At 50.4% G+C, this 19,470-nt stretch overlaps 1 protein-coding gene across 2 annotated transcripts in view; it reads right to left on the minus strand.

Annotated features, from left to right (window-relative positions):
* LOC135538043 (TBC1 domain family member 15-like) overlaps positions 1-19,470 on the minus strand; it is a 94,004-nt gene that overhangs the window by 42,771 nt on the left and 31,763 nt on the right. For both annotated transcript variants that reach the window (XM_064964039.1, XM_064964040.1), the window contains exons 6-7: positions 14,383-14,485; positions 8,824-9,024 (exon numbers count right to left, since the gene is read on the minus strand). In XM_064964039.1, coding sequence (XP_064820111.1) covers positions 8,824-9,024; positions 14,383-14,485 — 304 coding nt within the window. The remainder of the gene's footprint in view (positions 1-8,823; positions 9,025-14,382; positions 14,486-19,470) is intronic.

Here is a 19,470-nt window from a genome sequence, read left to right on the forward strand (position 1 = left end):
AGGTCCTGAGTGCTCTGGAGCAGGTTTCATCAAGGATCTCTCTGGTCCATTCATCTTTCCCTTGATCCTGTCTAGTCTCCCAGTCCCTGCCGCTGAAAAACATCCCCAGAGCAGGATGCTGCCAGCACCATGCTTCACCGTAGGGATGGTGCCAGGTTTCCTCCAGACGTGACGCCAAAGAGTTCAACCTTGGTTTCATCAGACCAGAAAATCTGGTTCCTCATGGTCTGAGTCCTTTAGGTGTCGTTTGGCAAACTCCAAGCAGGCTGTCATGTGCCTTTTAGTGAGGAGTGGCTTCCGTCTGACCACTCTACCATAAAGGCCTGATTGGTGGAGTGCTGCAGAGATGGTTGTCCTTCTGGAAGGTTCTCCCATCTTCATAGAGGAATGGATTCCGTCTGGCCTGATTGGTGGAGAACTGCAGAGATGGTTGTTCTTCTGGAAGGTTCTCCCATCTCCATAGAGGAATGGATTCTGTCTGGCCTGATTGGTGGAGAGCTGCAGAGATGGTTATTCTTCTGGAACTCTGGAGCTCTGTCAGAGTGACCATCGGGTTCTTGGTCACCTCCCTGACCAAGGCCCTTCTCCCCCATTTGCTCAGGTTGTCCTGGCGACCAGCCCCTGGTGGTTCCAAACTACCTCCATTTAATAATGATGAAGGCCACGGTGTTCTTGGGGAACCTTCAAAGCTGCATATCTGATCACCTTCGTATAGTGTGGCTCTTTATACAGAGGTTGTTTTAAACAGGTAAAGTAGCATAGTTACACTATTGATCTTTCTCCCTCTCTTCTAATGATTTCCACAAGGTAATAAAGTGGCCAGCCAGGAGGTTCATGTAATCAAAATCTAATTAAAAAATCTGCCGTGCGTTGCATTCCTCCGCGACTCAGAGGTTACACTCTGCATCATCAGCCAATCGAAGGGTGTGTGTGTGTGTGAGAGAGAGAGAGCGATTTACTATTTACTCACCACAGATCTATTTACATAATGTATTAACCTTTATTTAAACCAGGTAGATTGAGAGCACATGGCGCTTGCAATGCCAAGGGTCCTTGGTTAGATTTTCGCTGGAGCCTCCCATATGTTACATTTATGCACACTACTGTCTGTACTTATGCACACTACTGTCTGTACTTGATAAAAGCATCTGCTAAATGGGATAGGGGATACGTAGTCAGTTGAGGACAACAGTCCTGATGTTGAAAGGGGAGACCTAGTCAGTTGAGGACAACAGTCCTGACGTTGAAAGGGGAGACCTAGTCAGTTGAGGACAACAGTCCTGATGTTGAAAGGGGAGACCTAGTCAGATGAGGACAACAGTCCTAATGTTGAAAGGGGAGACCTAGTCAGTTGAGGACAACAGTCCTAATGTTGAAAGGGGATACGTAGTCAGTTGAGGACAACAGTCCTAATGTTGAAAGGGGAGACCTAGTCAGTTGAGGACAACAGTCCTAATGTTGAAAGGGGATACGTAGTCAGTTGAGGACAACAGTCCTAATGTTGAAAGGGGAGACCTAGTCAGTTGAGGACAACAGTCCTGACGTTGAAAGGGGATACGTAGTCAGTTGAGGACAACAGTCCTAATGTTGAAAGGGGAGACCTAGTCAGTTGAGGACAACAGTCCTAATGTTGAAAGGGGAGACCTAGTCAGTTGAGGACAACAGTCCTAATGTTGAAAGGGGAGACCTAGTCAGTTGAGGACAACAGTCCTAATGTTGAAAGGGGATACGTAGTCAGTTGAGGACAACAGTCCTAATGTTGAAAGGGGAGACCTACTCAGTTGAGGACAACAGTCCTGATGTTGAAAGGGGAGACCTAGTCAGTTGGGGACAACAGTCCTGATGTTGAAAGGGGAGACCTAGTCAGTTGAGGACAACAGTCCTGATGTTGAAAGGGGAGACCTAGTCAGTTGAGGACAACAGTCCTGATGTTGAAAGGGGAGACCTAGTCAGTTGAGGACAACAGTCCTAATGTTGAAAGGGGATACGTAGTCAGTTGAGGACAACAGTCCTAACGTTGAAAGGGGAGACCTACTCAGTTGAGGACAACAGTCCTAATGTTGAAAGGGGAGACCTAGTCAGTTGAGGACAACAGTCCTGACGTTGAAAGGGGAGACCTAGTCAGATGTACAACTGAATGTCATCAACTGAAATGTGTCTTCCTCATTTAACCCTCTGAATCAGAGCGGGGGTGGGGGGGGGGGGGGGGGGGGCTTAATCCACGTCAGCGCTGCCTGGGGAGCAGTTGTTGTTGAGGGTAACTGCTTTGCCCAATGACAGAAAAGCAGATTTGCCCCCTCCCCCTGCCTGCCTCCCCTCACCCTGCCTGCCTCCCCCTCACCCTACCTGCTGCCTACCGGCACATATTATTACAGCGCACTCTGTTGGTCATGAGGTTTAATAATAACAGTAATAATATATGAATAATAAATAAATATAGTGCACTCTTTATTTATTATTCATATATTGATTACTGAGAACACGTTCTCTATTACAGTAGCACCAAGACAGAAGATTAGAACCAGGAGGAGGTGATACAGACCTACCGACGTCCCCCCCCCCCACTGTCCCACCGACGTCTCCACACTCTGTCCCACAGACCTACCGACGCCCCCCCCCACTCTGTCCCACCAACGCCCCCCCTGTCCCACAGACCTACCGACGCCCCCACCCCCCCCCACTCTGTCCCACCGACGCCCCCACTCTGTCCCACCGACGCCCCCACTCTGTCCCACCGACGTCTCCACACTCTGTCCCACCGACGTCCCCACACTCTGTCCCACCGACGTCCCCACACTCTGTCCCACCGAAGTCCCCACACTCTGTCCCACCGATGCCGATGCCCCCCCACTCTGTCCCACCGACGTCCCCCCACTCTGTCGCACCGACGCCCCCCACTCTGTCGCACCGACGTCCACCCCCACTCTGTCCCACCGACGTCCCCCCACTCTGTCCCACCGACGTCCCCCCCCACTCTGTCCCACCGATGTCCCCACACTCTGTTCCACCGACGTCCCCCCACTCTGTCCCACCGACGTCCCCCACTCTGTCCTACCGACGTCCCCACACTCTGTCCCACCGACCTACCGACGTCCCCCCCACTCTGTCCCACCGACGTCCCCACACTCTGTCCTACCGACGTCCCCACCCCACTCTGTCCCACCGACCTACCGAAGTCCCCACCCTCTGTCCCACAGACCTACCGACGCCCCCCCACCTACTCTGTCCCACCGACGTCCCCACACTCTGTCCCACAGACATACCGACGTCCCACCCCCCCACTCTGTCCTACCGACGTCCCCACCCCACTCTGTCCCACCGACCTACCGAAGTCCCCACCCTCTGTCCCACAGACCTACCGACGCCCCCCCACCCACTCTGTCCCACCGACGTCCCCCACTCTGTCCCACCGACGTCCCCCCCAATCTGTCCCACCGATGTCCCCACACTCTGTTCCACCGACGTCCCCCCCACTCTGTCCCACCGACGTCCACCCCCCACTCTGTCCCACCGACGTCCACCCCCCACTCTGTCCCACCAACGCCCCCCTCTGTCCCACAGACCTACCGACGCCCCCACCCCCCACTCTGTCCCACCGACGCCCCCCACTCTGTCCCACCGACGCCCCCACTCTGTCCCACCGACGTTCCCACACTCTGTCCCACCGACGCCCCCCCACTCTGTCCCACCGACGTCCCCCCCACTCTGTCGCACCGACGTCCACCCCCCACTCTGTCCCACCGACGTCCACCCCCCACTCTGTCCCACCGACGTCCACCCCCACTCTGTCCCACCGACGTCCCCCCACTCTGTCCCACCGACGTCCCCCCACTCTGTCCTACCGACGTCCCCACACTCTGTCCCACCGACCTACCGACGTCCCCCCACTCTGTCCCACCGATGTCCCCACACTCTGTCCTACCGACGTCCCCACCCCACTCTGTCCCACCGACCTACCGAAGTCCCCACCCTCTGTCCCACAGACCTACCGACGCCCCCACCTACTCTGTCCCACCGACGTCCCCACACTCTGTCCCACAGACATACTGACGTCCCACCCCCCACTCTGTCCTACCGACGTCCCCACCCCACTCTGTCCCACCGACCTACCGAAGTCCCCACCCTCTGTCCCACAGACCTACCGACGCCCCCCCACCCACTCTGTCCCACCGACATCCCCACACTCTGTCCCACAGACCTACCGACGTCCCACCCCCCACTCTGTCCCACCGACGTCCCCACACTCTGTCCCACAGACCTACCGACGTCCCCACACTCTGTCCCACAGACCTACCGACGTCCCCACACTCTGTCCCACAGACCTACCGACGTCCCCACACTCGGTCCTATAAACCTACTGAGAAACAAAGTTCAAACCACATTTAAGTGGATTTCTCATTTCCAGCCGTTTCTGAGAAGCACAGAGAGTGTGATTTTGCCGTTCCACTCTGGGTGCCATTCCACTGAGTGGGTTGTGTGGGGTGACTATTCCTATGTTTAGCAAAGCACATGTCATCCAACATCACACTCAACCACACCTGTGGAGAGAAGAGGAGGCAAGCGAGCAGCGCGGGTTGCCTTGGCAACGCTGAGAGCAGAGGGTCACTTCTAATTAAAACAGAGAGGCAATTAGAGAGGAACTGGGTGGCTGTTACCACAACCTCCTGTTTTAATGGAGACAGACGGTAGAGCTGTATCTGTGTGAGGAAAAAGGGCATTTCTGTCTGAGAGTCCCATCTAGCCAGTCTGCTCGGGTCCTGGCTGAGAGTCCCATCTAGCCAGTCTGCTCGGGTCCTGGCTGAGAGTCCCATCTAGCCAGTCTGCTCGGGTCCTGGCTGAGAGTCCCATCTAGCCAGTCTGCTCGGGTCCTGGCTGAGAGTCCCATCTAGCCAGTCTGCTCGGGTCCTGGCTGAGAGTCCCATCTAGCCAGTCTGCTCGGGTCCTGGCTGAGAGTCCCATCTAGCCAGTCTGCTCGGGTCCTGGCTGAGAGTCCCATCTAGCCAGTCTGCTCGGGTCCTGGCTGAGAGTCCCATCTAGCCAGTCTGCTCGGGTCCTGGCTGAGAGTCCCATCTAGCCAGTCTGCTCGGGTCCTGGCTGAGAGTCCCATCTAGCCAGAATGCTCGGGTCCTGGCTGAGAGTCCCATCTAGCCAGTGAGACAGGTGGGCACTAGGCAGTAAGCAGCCGTGCTTCACATCTCACAAGATTGCTACAGTATGTCATATTGATGTGGTTCTGGAGACGTTAAACGCGGTCAGATCTGATCGCCTGTATGTGTTTCCTAAGTCTGTCTATATCTCCAAGACTGTATTGACGCTTTGCCTATTTGATGGTTCGTCACAGGGCATAGCGGGATTTCTTCCAGGTTAGAGTCCCGCACCTTGAAAGAGGCAGCTCTACCCTTCAGCTCAGTGCGAATGTTACCTGTAGCCCATGGCTTCTGGTTGTGGTATGTACGTACAGTCACTGTGGGGACAACGTCCTCAATGCACTTATTGATAAAGCCAGTAACTGATGTGGTGTTCTCCTCAATGCCATTGGAAGTTCAGCATCTGCTTCATCTGACCACGTCTTTATTGATCTCGTCACTGGTGCTTCCTGCTTTAATTTCTGCTTGTAAGCAGGAATCAGGAGGATAGAGTAGTGGTCCGATTTACCAAATGGAGGGCGAGGGAGAGCTTTGTACGCGTCTCTGTGTGTGGAGTACAGGTGATCTAGATTTGTTTTTCCTCCTCTGGTTGCACATTTAACATGTTGATAGAGATTTGGTAGAACTGATTTAAGTTTCCCTGCATTAAAGTCTCCGGCCACTAGGAGCGCCGCCTCTGGGTGAGTGGTTTCCTGTTTACTTATTTCCTTATACAGCTGACTGAGTGTGATCTCAGTGACCACATCAGTCTGTGGTGGTAAATAAACAGCCATGAATACTATAGCTTTAAAACTCTCTAGGCAAGTAGTGTGGCCTGCAATTTATCACAATATATTCTACTTCAGGCGAGCAGAATCTAGAGACTTCATTAGATTTCGTGCACCAGCGGTTTACAAATACGCACAGACCCCCCCCCCCCCCCCCCCCCTCGTTTTACCGGAGTGTGCTGTTCTATCTAGCCGGTGCAGCGTATATCCTGCTAGCTGAATATCCATGTCGTCAGTCAGTCACGGTTCCGTGAAAACATAGGATATTACAGTTTTTGATGTCCCGCTGGTAGGATATTCGTGATCGTACCTCGCCTAATTTATTGTCCAATGATTGCACGTTGGCGAGTAATATTTAAGGTAACGGCAGCTTTCCCACACACCTTCTGCGGATCCTCACAAGGCATCCTGCTCTGTGTCCTCTGTACCTGCGTCTCTTCCTCTACAGAATAACGGGGATGTTGGCCTTGTCGGGTGTTCGGAGAATGTCTTGTTGCGTCTGCTTGTTGAAGAAAAAAAATCTTTGTCTAATCCGAGGTGAGTGATCTCTGTCCTGATATCCAGAAGCTCTTTGTCTAATCCGAGGTGAGTGATCTCTGTCCTGATATCCAGAAGCTCTGTCTAATCCGAGGTGAGTGATCTCTGTCCTGATATCCAGAAGCTCTGTCTAATCCGAGGTGAGTGATCTCTGTCCTGATATCCAGAAGCTCTGTCTAATCCGAGGTGAGTGATCTCTGTCCTGATATCCAGAAGCTCTTTGTCTAATCTGAGGTGAGTGATCTCTGTCCTGATATCCAGAAGCTCTTAGTCTAATCCGAGGTGAGTGATCTCTGTCCTGATATCCAGAAGCTCTTTGTCTAATCCGAGGTGAGTGATCTCTGTCCTGATATCCAGAAGCTCTTTGTCTAATCCGAGGTGAGTGATCTCTGTCCTGATATCCAGAAGCTCTTTGTCTAATCCGAGGTGAGTGATCACTGTCCTGATATCCAGAAGCTCTTTGTCTAATCCGAGGTGAGTGATCGCTGTCCTGATATCCAGAAGCTCTTTGTCTAATCCGAGGTGAGTGATCGCTGTCCTAATATCCAGAAGCTCTTTGTCTAATCCGAGGTGAGTGATCGCTGTCCTGATATCCAGAAGCTCTTTGTCTAATCCGAGGTGAGTGATCACTGTCCTGATATCCAGAAGCTCTTTGTCTAATCCGAGGTGAGTGATCGGTGTCCTGATATCCAGAAGCTCTTTGTCTAATCCGAGGTGAGTGATCACTGTCCTGATATCCAGAAGCTCTTTGTCTAATCCGAGGTGAGTGATCACTGTCCTGATATCCAGAAGCTCTTTGTCTAATCCGAGGTGAGTGATCCTGATATCCAGAAGCTCTTTGTCTAATCCGAGGTGAGTGATCACTGTCCTGATATCCAGAAGCTCTTTGTCTAATCCGAGGTGAGTGATCCTGATATCCAGAAGCTCTTTGTCTAATCCGAGGTGAGTGATCACTGTCCTGATATCCAGAAGCTCTTTGTCTAATCCGAGGTGAGTGATCCTGATATCCAGAAGCTCTTTGTCTAATCCGAGGTGAGTGATCCTGATATCCAGAAGCTCTTTGTCTAATCCGAGGTGAGTGATCTCTGTCCTGATATCCAGAAGCTCTTTGTCTAATCCGAGGTGAGTGATCCTGATATCCAGAAGCTCTTTGTCTAATCCGAGGTGAGTGATCGCTGTCCTGATATCCAGAAGCTCTTTGTCTAATCCGAGGTGAGTGATCCTGATATCCAGAAGCTCTTTGTCTAATCCGAGGTGAGTGACCGCTGTCCTGATATCCAGAAGCTCTTTGTCTAATCCGAGGTGAGTGATCTCTGTCCTGATATCCAGAAGCTCTTTGTCTAATCCGAGGTGAGTGATCTCTGTCCTGATATCCAGAAGCTCTTTGTCTAATCCGAGGTGAGTGATCGCTGTCCTGATATCCAGAAGCTCTTTGTCTAATCCGAGGTGAGGGATCTCTGTCCTGATATCCAGAAGCTCTTTGTCTAATCCGAGGTGAGTGATCGCTGTCCTGATATCCAGAAGCTCTTTGTCTAATCCGAGGTGAGTGATCGCTGTCCTGATATCCAGAAGCTCTTTGTCTAATCCGAGGTGAGTGATCGCTGTCCTGATATCCAGAAGCTCTTTGTCTAATCTGAGGTGAGTGATCGCTGTCCTGATATCCAGAAGCTCTTTGTCTAATCCAAGGTGAGTGATCGCTGTCCTGATATCCAGAAGCTCTTTGTCTAATCCGAGGTGAGTGATCGCTGTCCTGATATCCAGAAGATCTTTGTCTAATCCGAGGTGAGTGATCGCTGTCCTGATATCCAGAAGCTCTTTTTTTGCCGTAAGATACGGTTGCAGAAACATTATGTACAAAATAAGTTACAAATAACGCAAAAAAACAACACATAACAGCACAACTGGTTGGACGCCCGTAAAACTGCTGCCATTTCTTCTGGCGCCATTTTCCAGTTCCTGAGTGAGTGAGTGAGTGAGTGAGTGAGTGAGTGAGTGAGTTCCTGAGTGAGTGAGTGAGTGAGTTCCTGAGTGAGTGAGTTCCTGAGTGAGTTCCTGAGTGAGTTCCTGAGTGAGTTCCTGAGTGAGTTCCTGAGTGAGTGAGTTCCTGAGTGAGTTCCTGAGTGAGTTCCTGAGTGAGTTCCTGAGTGAGTTCCTGAGTGAGTGAGTTCCTGAGTGAGTTCCTGAGTGAGTTCCTGAGTGAGTGAGTTCCTGAGTGAGTGAGTTCCTGAGTGAGTGAGTGAGTGAGTTCCTGAGTGAGTGAGTGAGTGAGTGAGTTCATTCATCATTGTCTACTCTGACTCACCCTGGTGATAACCTCAAAGCCTGGTTCCTCCAGCTGGTTGTGTGTGTGTGTGTGTGTGTGTGTTCCTCACCCTGGTGATAACCTCAAAGCCTGGTTCCTCCAGCTGGTTGATGTCCAGACCAGGTATGGTCTCATTCAGCAGGTCAGCCACCTCCCCGACAGGCCTCTGCTTCAGTAGCACCGTGTCTGGACCCCGGAACGCGTCAAACAGGTAGTTGGTCACCTTGGAGAAACCACCCAGCGTAGTGGTGACTGGGTCCTGGGAAAACTTCTAGTGGGGGAGAGGGAGGAGAGAGAGTTGATTGGTGGAGAGAGGGAGTAAAGCGGAACAGGGGAGAGAGAGAGAGAGAGAGAGAGAGAGAGAGAGGAGAGGAAAAAGGAAGAAGATTGGGGGGGACAAGAGAGGAGGAGAGAGGAGGAGACAGGGAGAAGGAGAGAGGAGGAGAGGGAGAAGGAGAGAGAGGAGGAGAGAGGGAGAAGGAGAGAGAGGAGAGAGAGGGAGAAGGAGAGAGTGGGAGAAGGAGAGAGTGGGAGAAGGAGAGAGTGGGAGAAGGAGAGAGAGGGGAGAAGGAGAGAGGGGAGGAGAGAGAGGGAGAAGGAGAGAGGGGAGGAGAGAGAGGGAGAAGGAGAGAGAGGGGAAAAGAGAGAGTGAGGGGGAGAGGGGAGAAGGAGAGAGGGGGAGAGAGGGAGGAAGGAGAGGGGGGAGAGAGGGAGAAGGAGAGAGGGGGAGAGAGGGAGAAGGAGAGAGGGGGAGAGAGGGAGAAGGAGAGAGGGGGAGAGAGGGAGAAGGAGAGAGGGGGAGAGAGGGAGAAGGAGAGAGGGGAGTAGAGGGAGAAGGAGAGAGGGGAGTAGAGGGAGAAGGAGAGAGGGGAGGAGAGGAGGAGAGAGGGAGAAGGAGAGAGGGGAGTAGAGGGAGAAGGAGAGAGGGGAGGAGAGGAGGAGAGAGGGAGAAGGAGAGAGAGGAGGAGAGGAGGAGAGAGGGAGAAGGAGAGAGAGGAGGAGACAGAGAGGAGGAGAGAGGAGGAGACAGGGAGAAGGAGAGAGGAGGAGACAGGGAGAAGGAGAGAGGAGGAGAGAGATGAGGAGACAGGGAGAAGGAGAGAGGAGGAGAGAGATGATGAGGAGAGGAGGAGACAGGGAGAAGGAGAGGAGGAGAGAAGGAGAGAGAGGAGGAGACAGGGAGAAGGAGAGAGGAGGAGAGAGAGATGAGGAGAGGAGGAGACAGGGAGAAGGAGAGAGGAGGAGAGAAGGAGAGAGGAGGAGAGAGGGAGAAGGAGAGAGGAGGAGAGAGGGAGAAGGAGAAAGGAGGAGAGAGGGAGAAGGAGAAAGGAGGAGAGAGGGAGAAGGAGAGAGGAGGAGAGAAGGAGAGAGGAGGAGAGAGGGAGAAGGAGAGAGGAGGAGAGAGGGAGAAGGAGAGAGGAGGAGAGAGGGAGAAGGAGAGAGGAGGAGAGAGGGAGAAGGAGAGAGGAGGAGAGAGGGAGAAGGAGAGAGGAGGAGAGAGGGAGAGGAGAGGGAGAAGGAGAGAGAAGGAGAGAGGAGAGGGATGACAGGGAAGATAGGGGTCATGAAGGAGGTCACTGTTAACGCTGTGGCACCAGACAGATGTAGTTTAGCTGCAGTCTCATTATAAGCACTTTAAGATGACACGAGCTTATTTTAGCCATGCTATTTTCACCTGAATCCCAGGTGTGAAATGTTACATTAGGAAGTGCCCACAGCCAGATGACTTACTGCACATTATAACTTCTTTCGATTTTCATCAAAAGCAACGGGCGAAAGCATCTCAAAAGCACAACAGCATTGGTCATCATCTCAGACGCCCAACCTAGTAGCCCCCCCCCCCTCCCCTGGCCACTCACTGCCTGGAACACTTTCAACTCTCCACACTGCGTACTCGTACACTTTCAACTCTCCACACTGCGTACTCTTACACTGTCAACTCTCCACACTGCGTTCTCTCACTACGAAGAAGTAAAAGCCTACAATATCACATCACCAAGAAAACTAAATGCTTTTCAAAGGCCTCTTTTATTTTATTTTTACTCTCGCTACAAAAAGTAGCACAGGAATGAAAGACAGAAAAGAGGCCAATCTATTTCTCCTGACGTTGGTTACCGGCCAGCTGAGACGCTGCTCATTCATCTTTGCAATTGGATATTTTTTTTTTTAGAGTCACATTAGAAAACAATATTCCAGCAGCGTTAACCCCTTTTGTGAAGAGAGGCCACCCAATGTTATTAGCAAGTCAAGGCTCATTAGCTTCTCCCCCACAATCCCTGCTCTACTAAATGGCTCCTGTAATACTGATATAGAGCAGGAGAGAGGAGGCTGGGCCGGGAGGAGGCACCCTGAACCTTAATGATAATGAGTACAGTGCTCCCACTCAGACAGGCAGCCAAGTTAATGTCTATGAGATGTCGCTGCTATTCCATAACACAGTCGGGATCTAAAACAATGGACCACCGCAGTTAGGCCTGCTATCTGCCCACAGCGCATTACCAGACGCCGTTAAAAACGTGCCCGCGGTTGGTTGGGAGGGAGCAGAGGCACGGCCCACTTTTTATTATAAAGGACAACACTGAGACCTGACAGAGGTTCTATTTCAAACAGAAAAAAAAAAGATTTTTATTACAAGAGTCAAAATGTCAACGAGAAAGACAATAGATAAATGACACGCAATTAAAAGTCCCTGAGGCGACCTAAAAAACAACTCCTGCCAACTATTCCCTCTGTCCGCTGGCCATGTAGCCTGGTGCTGATGGCGTACGAAGTTTATTACCCAGTTCTCCTCTATTCAGAGCATGTACCCCCCCTGTACCCCCCATCCTTTATTACCCAGTTATAGTGCACTACTTTAGTCCAGAGCCCTATTCCCTATATAGTGCACTACTTTAGTCCAGAGCCCTATTCCCTATATAGTGCACTACTTTAGTTCAGAGCCCTATTCCCTATATAGTGCACTACTTTAGTCCAGAGCCCTATTCCCTATATAGTGCACTACTTTAGTCCAGAGCCCTATTCCCTATGTAGTGCAATACTTTAGTCCAGAGCCCTATTCCCTATATAGTGCACTACTTTAGTTCAGAGCCCTATTCCCTATATAGTGCACTACTTTAGTCCAGAGCCCTATTCCCTATATAGTGCACTACTTTAGTCCAGAGCCCTATTCCCTATGTAGTGCAATACTTTAGTCCAGAGCCCTATTCCCTATATAGTGCACTACTTTAGTTCAGAGCCCTATTCCCTATATAGTGCACTACTTTAGACCAGAGCCCTATTCTCTATATAGTGCACTACTTTAGACCAGAGCCCTATTCCCTATATAGTGTACTACTTTAGTTCAGAGCCCTATTCCCTATATAGTGCACTACTTTTGACCAGAGCCCTATTCCCTATATAGTGCACTACTTTAGTTCAGAGCCCTATTCCCTATATAGTGCACTACTTTAGACCAGAGCCCTATTCTCTATATAGTGCACTACTTTAGACCAGAGCCCTATTCCCTATATAGTGCACTACTTTAGTTCAGAGCCCTATTCCCTATATAGTGCACTACTTTTGACCAGAGCCCTATTCCCTATATAGTGCACTACTTTAGTTCAGAGCCCTATTCCCTATATAGTGCACTACTTTAGACCAGAGCCCTATTCCCTATATAGTGCACTACTTTAGTTCAGAGCCCTATTCCCTATATAGTGCACTACTTTTGACCAGAGCCCTATTCCCTATATAGTGCACTACTTTAGTCCAGAGCCCTATTCCCTATATAGTGCACTACTTTAGTCCAGAGCCCTATTCCCTATGTAGTGCAATACTTTAGTCCAGAGCCCTATTCCCTATATAGTGCACTACTTTACTTCAGAGCCCTATTCCCTATATAGTGCACTACTTTAGACCAGAGCCCTATTCCCTATATAGTACACTACTTTAGTTCAGAGCCCTATTCCCTATATAGTGCACTACTTTAGTCCAGAGCCCTATGGACTATAAAGGGGATAGGGTGCCATTTAGGACATATTTCATTTCTCCTACCCAGGCTTTCAGAGGCCTCATAAAACAAACCAACAAATGTGCTGCTCTCATTAAGTCACACTCATTAAAATAACAGCAGAGTTGTTCTGTGAACCCTGAGACAGTACAGAGCCCGGCTGGGAGGAGGCCGTACAGAGCCCGGCTGGGAGGAGGCCGTACAGAGCCTGGCTGGGAGGAGGCCGTACAGAGCCCGGCTGGGAGGAGGCCGTACAGAGCCCGGCTGGGAGGGGGCCGTACAGAGCCTGGCTGGGAGGGGGCCGTACAGAGCCCGGCTGGGAGGAGGCCGTACAGAGCCCGGCTGGGAGGGGGCCGTACAGAGCCCGGCTGGGAGGGGCCGTACAGAGCCCGGCTGGGAGGGGGCCGTACAGAGCCCGGCTGGGAGGGGCCGTACAGAGCCCGGCTGGGAGGGGGCCGTACAGAGCCCGGCTGGGAGGGGGCCGTACAGAGCCCGGCTGGGAGGGGGCCGTACAGAGCACGGCTGGGAGGGGGCCGTACAGAGCCCGGCTGGGAGGAGGCCGTACAGAGCCCGGCTGGGAGGAGGCCGTACAGAGCACGGCTGGGAGGGGGCCGTACAGAGCCCGGCTGGGAGGAGGCCGTACAGAGCCCGGCTGGGAGGAGGCCGTACAGAGCCTGGCTGGACACTAGGGTGTGAGGGGGCAGGTGGACACTAGGGTGTGAGGGGACAGGTGGACACTAGGGTGTGAGGGGGCAGGTGGACACTAGGGTGTGAGGGGGCAGGTGGACACTAGGGTGTGAGGGGGCAGGTGGACACTAGGGTGTGAGGGGGCAGGTGGACACTAGGGTGTGAGGGGGCAGGTGGACACTAGGGTGTGAGGGGGCAGGTGGACACTAGGGTGTGAGGGGGCAGGTGGACACTAGGGTGTGAGGGGGCAGGTGGACACTAGGTTGTGAGGGGGCAGGTGTACACTAGGGTGTGAGGGGGCAGGTGTACCCTAGGGTGTGAGGGGGCAGGTGGACACTAGGTTGTGAGGGGGCAGGTGTACCCTAGGTTGTGAGGGGGCAGGTGTACCCTAGGGTGTGAGGGGGCAGGTGGACACTAGGTTGTGAGGGGGCAGGTGTACACTAGGGTGTGAGGGGGCAGGTGTACCCTAGGGTGTGAGGGGGCAGGTGTACCCTAGGGTGTGAGGGGGCAGGTGTACCCTAGGGTGTGAGGGGGCAGGTGGACACTAGGGTGTGAGGGGGCAGGTGGACACTAGGGTGTGAGGGGGCAGGTGGACACTAGGGTGTGAGGGGGCAGGTGTACCCTAGGGTGTGAGGGGGCAGGTGTACACTAGGGTGTGAGGGGGCAGGTGTACACTAGGGTGTGAGGGGGCAGGTGTACACTAGGGTGTGAGGGGGCAGGTGTACCCTAGGGTGTGAGGGGGCAGGTGTACACTAGGGTGTGAGGGGGCAGGTGTACACAAGGGTGTGAGGGGGCAGGTGTACACTAGGGTGTGAGGGGGCAGGTGTACACTAGGGTGTGAGGGGGCAGGTGTACACTAGGGTGTGAGGGGGCAGGTGTACACTAGGGTGTGAGGGGGCAGGTGTACACTAGGGTGTGAGGGGGCAGGTGTACACTAGAGTGTTCAGGTTGTACCGTAATAAGTCCGAAGGTGGCATCATCTAGCAGGTTCTCAAAGGACTGGGACAGAGCTCTGCTGTGGGGGCTGACCTGGAGGAGGGAGGCATCTGTGGTAGACCTAATAGGGAAGAAAGAGAGAGAGAAAGAGAAATTAGAATAAGTGAGATATGACAGAGAACAGAGGAGGAACGTTCAAAGCCTCTGTGTCATGGACTGATCATGAGACGAGGCCAAGAGTCGGTGGTTTCAGGGACACAACTTTGGTTTTAGAAGTGTGTGTGTGTGTGTGTGTGTGTGTGTGTGTGTGTGTGTGTGTGTGTGTGTGTGGGGGGGGGTTGACATAATATTTATTATTATTTTTCCAGTCGGATAAACACTCCAAACATTCAACCCGACCGCTCGGAGGCGTCCGCACGGTCCTAAAGCCCACTGTTGCTTCTTTTTCTATCACATTCCAATCATAAAATCCCACGGCCCCCAGTGACAGTTGGGTCTCTGGTCTCAGCGAACAAGCTTGTCTGGGAGAGACGCTCAGAGAGTCAATGGTCTCAGGGAACAAGCTTGTCTGGGAGAGAAGCTCAGAGAGTCAATGGTCTCAGGGAACAAGCTTGTCTGGAAGAGACGCTCAGAGAGTCAATGGTCTCAGGGAACAAGCTTGTCTGGAAGAGACGCTCAGAGAGTCAATGGTCTCAGGGAACAAGCTTGTCTGGAAGAGACGCTCAGAGAGTCAATGGTCTCAGGGAACAAGCTTGTCTGGGAGAGACGCTCAGAGAGTCAATGGTCTCAGGGAACAAGCTTGTCTGGGGGAGAAGCTCAGAGAGTCAATGGTCTCAGGGAACAAGCTTGTCTGGGAGAGAAGCTCAGAGAGTCAATGTCTCAGGGAACAAGCTTGTCTGGGAGAGAAGCTCAGAGAGTCAATGGTCTCAGGGAACAAGCTTGTCTGGGAGAGAAGCTCAGAGAGTCAATGTCTCAGGAACAAGCTTGCCTGGGAGAGAAGCTCAGAGAGTCAATGTCTCAGGGAACAAGCTTGTCTGGGAGAGAAGCTCAGAGAGTCTATGGTCTCAGGGAACAAGCTTGTCCAGTATTGGATTCTGCCACTACAGAAACCAATATTGTGACAACCACTTAACAGTCCTTCACTAAGCTGTACTCAGATCCATCCTGTAGACTACTACAAGTCACAGGTCTTAACGGTGTGTTGTTAGTGTCTGGCTGATGTGTGGAGTAGACTACTTCTGGTGCTAACAGCCCCACAGCCAGTGCCTGGGTCCCAAATGGCACCCTATTCCCTTCATAGTCCACAGGGCTCTGGTCAAAAGAAGTACACTAAATAGGGAATAGGGTTCTATAGGGCCCTTGTCTAAAGTAGTGCACTATATAGGGAATAGGGTTCTATAGTGCCCTTGTCTAAAGTAGTGCACTATATATAGGGAATAGGGTTCTATAGGGCTCTGGTCAAAAGTAGTGCACTAAATAGGAAACAGGCTGCCATTTGGGATGTGGGGGAAGAGTCTTTTCTATGGTTAAGATGATCCCCACTAGGACTTGTTCCTCCATGAATTATTGAAGAGCTCTATTGATTTTTCATGGAAATTGAATAGGGACTCTTTAAAAGACTAAAAATGTAACACGTAAAAAAACACCAGGTCTGACAACGGTTGCTTCACATCGGGGAGTAGCACAGGAAACACTAACACACTTAGTTCATCAACAGCCCTGTACTATAGTAGGTAGGCTCAGTGACTAGCGTTACTCATATCATATCGTAGAGTGGGGTCAAACAGGGGCTGCGGCCCAAATGTAGGGCCCAAATGTAGGGCCCTACAAAGATCTGCTTTGTGGAGAACACGGACGGGATCCAGATATTAAAACACAAGTCAACAATATTAAAACATTTAACTACTGAAGCTTGTCGGACATCAACTAAATGTGTTGAAGCGAGCCGGACATCACCTAAATGTGTTGAAGCTAGCAGGACATCACCTAAATGTGTTGAAGCTAGCAGGACATCACCTAAATGTGTTGAAGCTAGCAGGACATCACCTAAATGTGTTGAAGCTAGCAGGACATCACCTAAATGTGTTGAAGCTAGCAGGACATCACCTAAATGTGTTGAAGCTAGCAGGACATCACCTAAATGTGTTGAAGCTAGCAGGACATCGCCTAAATGTGTTGAAGCTAGTAGGACATCGCCTAAATGTGTTGAAGCTAGTAGGACATCGCCTAAATGTGTTGAAGCTAGTAGGACATCACCTAAATGTGTTGAAGCTAGCAGGACATCACCTAAATGTATTGAAGCTAGCAGGACATCAACTAAATGTGATTAACTTATTAAAAAATTCTATAATTGTCCAAAGATGATCATAAAACAAACAAAATAAGTCGGTGATGAATAAATTCCTTCAACTTGCTGAAGATTTGTCGTGGGTCCTCAGATCCTCAAAAGTTTCTACAGCTGCAACATCGACAGCATCCTGACTGGTTGCATCACTGCCCGGCCTCCGACCGCAAGACACAAGAGGGTAATGTGTACGGCCCAGTACATCACTGGGGCTAAGCTGCCTGCCATCCAGGACCTATATAATAGGCGGTGTCTGAGGAAGGCCTTAAAAATGGTCAAAGACCCCAGCCACCCCAGTCATAGACTGTTCTCTCTCTCTACTACATGGCAAGCGGTACCGGAGTGCCAAGTCTAGGACAAAAAGGCTTCTCAACAGTGTTTACCCCCAAGCCATAAGACTCCTGAACAGGTCATCAAATGGCTACCTGAACTATTTGCATATTGTGCCCCCCCTCAACCACTCTTTTACGCTGCTGCTACTCTGTTTATCATATATGCATAATCACTTTATCTGGACATTCATGTACATACTACCTCACTTGGCCCGACCAATCAGTGCTCCTGCTCATTGGCTAACCGGGCTGCATTGTGTCCCTCCACCCGCCAACCCCTCTTTCACACTGCTGCTACTCTCTGTTCATCATATATGCATAGTCACTTTAACTATCTACATGTACTTGTACTACATGTACTACCTCAATCAGCCCGACTAACCTGTGTCTGTATATAGCCCCGCTACTGTATATAGCCCCGCTACTGTATATAGCCCCGCTACTGTATATAGCCCCGCTACTGTATATAGCCCCGCTACTGTATATAGCCCCCCTACTGTATATAGCCCCCCTACTGTATATAGCCCCCCTACTGTATACAGCCCAGCTACTGTATACAGCCCCTCTACTGTATACAGCCCCTCTACTGTATACAGCCTAGCTACTGTATATAGCCCCGCTACTGTATATAGCCCCGCTACTGTATATAGCCCCGCTACTGTATATAGCCTCGCTACTGTATATAGCCTCGCTACTGTATATAGCCTCACTACTGTATATAGCCTCTACTGTATATAGCCTCTACTGTATATAGCCTAGCTACTGTATATAGCCTAGCTACTGTATATAGCCTCTACTGTATATAGTCCTGTGTGGCTCAGTCGGTAGAGCATGGCGCTTGCAACGCCAAGCGTCGTGGGTTCGATTCCCGCTGGGGCCACCCATATGTAAAAGTAGTGGCCCCAGCCGACTTGTAAGTCGCTTTGGACAAAAGCGTCTGCTAAATGGGATATATTATTATTATTATTATTATTATTAGCCTAGCTACTGTATATAGTCTCTACTGTATATAGCCTCTCTACTGTTATTTTTCACTGTTGTTTATATTTCACCTAATACCTTTTTGCACTGTTGGTTAGAGACTGTAAGCATTTCAATGTAATGTACCCGTTGTATTCGGCACACGTGACAAATAAACTTTGATTTGAAGAGGCCAGATCACAAGAAAGCCCCTGTCTGTCTGTGCCCGTTTGTCTACCCCTTTCTGTAGCCGTTAGCGATGATGCTAATGAAAAATAAACAAATAAAAAAAACGCCATCTGGCAAAATGGCAGCCTATTCCCTTTATAGTGCACTACTTCTAAAGAGGTGCCCTATATAGTGAATAAATAGGGTCACGTTTGGGACAGTAGTGTGATGTAAAGTTAATTAGCCTGTTTGAATAGTCCTGCAGCCCCAGAAAACCAACACAGCAGTTGTTAAAGGCTTGCAACTCATTAAAAACCTCTGCCAGCTGTAATATACTCTGTGATTTTAATATTCAGAGCTATTTCAAACAAACTCCACTGTGCTCAGTTTGGCTGATTTAAAAACAGAGGAGAGAGTGAGGCTCCGTCCCAAACGACACTATAAAGTACTTTAGAAAGTAGTGCACTTCATAGGGAATAAGGTGCCATTTATAGGGGTATAACGGGTGGCCTATTCCCACTCCGGCCAGGAGAGGAAATGAGGAAAGAGAAAGGCGGGATGAGGATGACAAAGTGAAGAACAATAGGAGGGTCATTCTGTAACTCCTCCAGACTCCAGTGACATTGAAACATTCCTTATTGATATTTGGGAAAAAGGTTGATTACAAATGGAAGCTGATTGTAATGGGCTTTTATCTGTGGATGAGTACGCCTATACTAGGATGGAAGCAAATATAAGTCATAACTTCATAACAAATCATGCAAATAATGATGTACATTTAACAGGTATATGTTAATATTTTGACAAACGATTTTGCATTTTTTTTGCCATTAATTTACGAAAATCACAAATTAACAAGCTATCCGACTAGCTAACATTAGCTAGCTAGCTATACATTAAGCTTGCTAAATGGAGTGTTGACGTTTGAATTAATTGGCATTTGTGTTGTTTAAAGGCACAGTGTGTTCCAAATTCAGTGTTTTATATCATATTGTACAACAGTTGATGAAACTAACTGTTAAAGAGTGAAAACATTTTATCCGTTTAATTTCTGATAGTTTCTAGTTGAAAAAAAAACGATATCCAGACGACCTTCTAATCAGCAGGTTGGCATGGGCGGGAGTTCCGGCTTTCCATGGTGACATCACAATGCCGTAAACTGGTTAATAGACCAATAACAAAAAGAGTTCCAAACCTCTCTGCCAATAAAAGATAGTTTTCCGTTTTCCCCTCACTTAGATCACTTCCAGACAGTCTTAGCAAAATTCTTGCCTGAGAAATTGCATTTTTGTCCATTTTAAA

Source organism: Oncorhynchus masou, unplaced genomic scaffold (genome assembly GCF_036934945.1).
Source record: "Oncorhynchus masou masou isolate Uvic2021 unplaced genomic scaffold, UVic_Omas_1.1 unplaced_scaffold_897, whole genome shotgun sequence".
Classification (NCBI taxonomy): domain Eukaryota; kingdom Metazoa; phylum Chordata; class Actinopteri; order Salmoniformes; family Salmonidae; genus Oncorhynchus; species Oncorhynchus masou.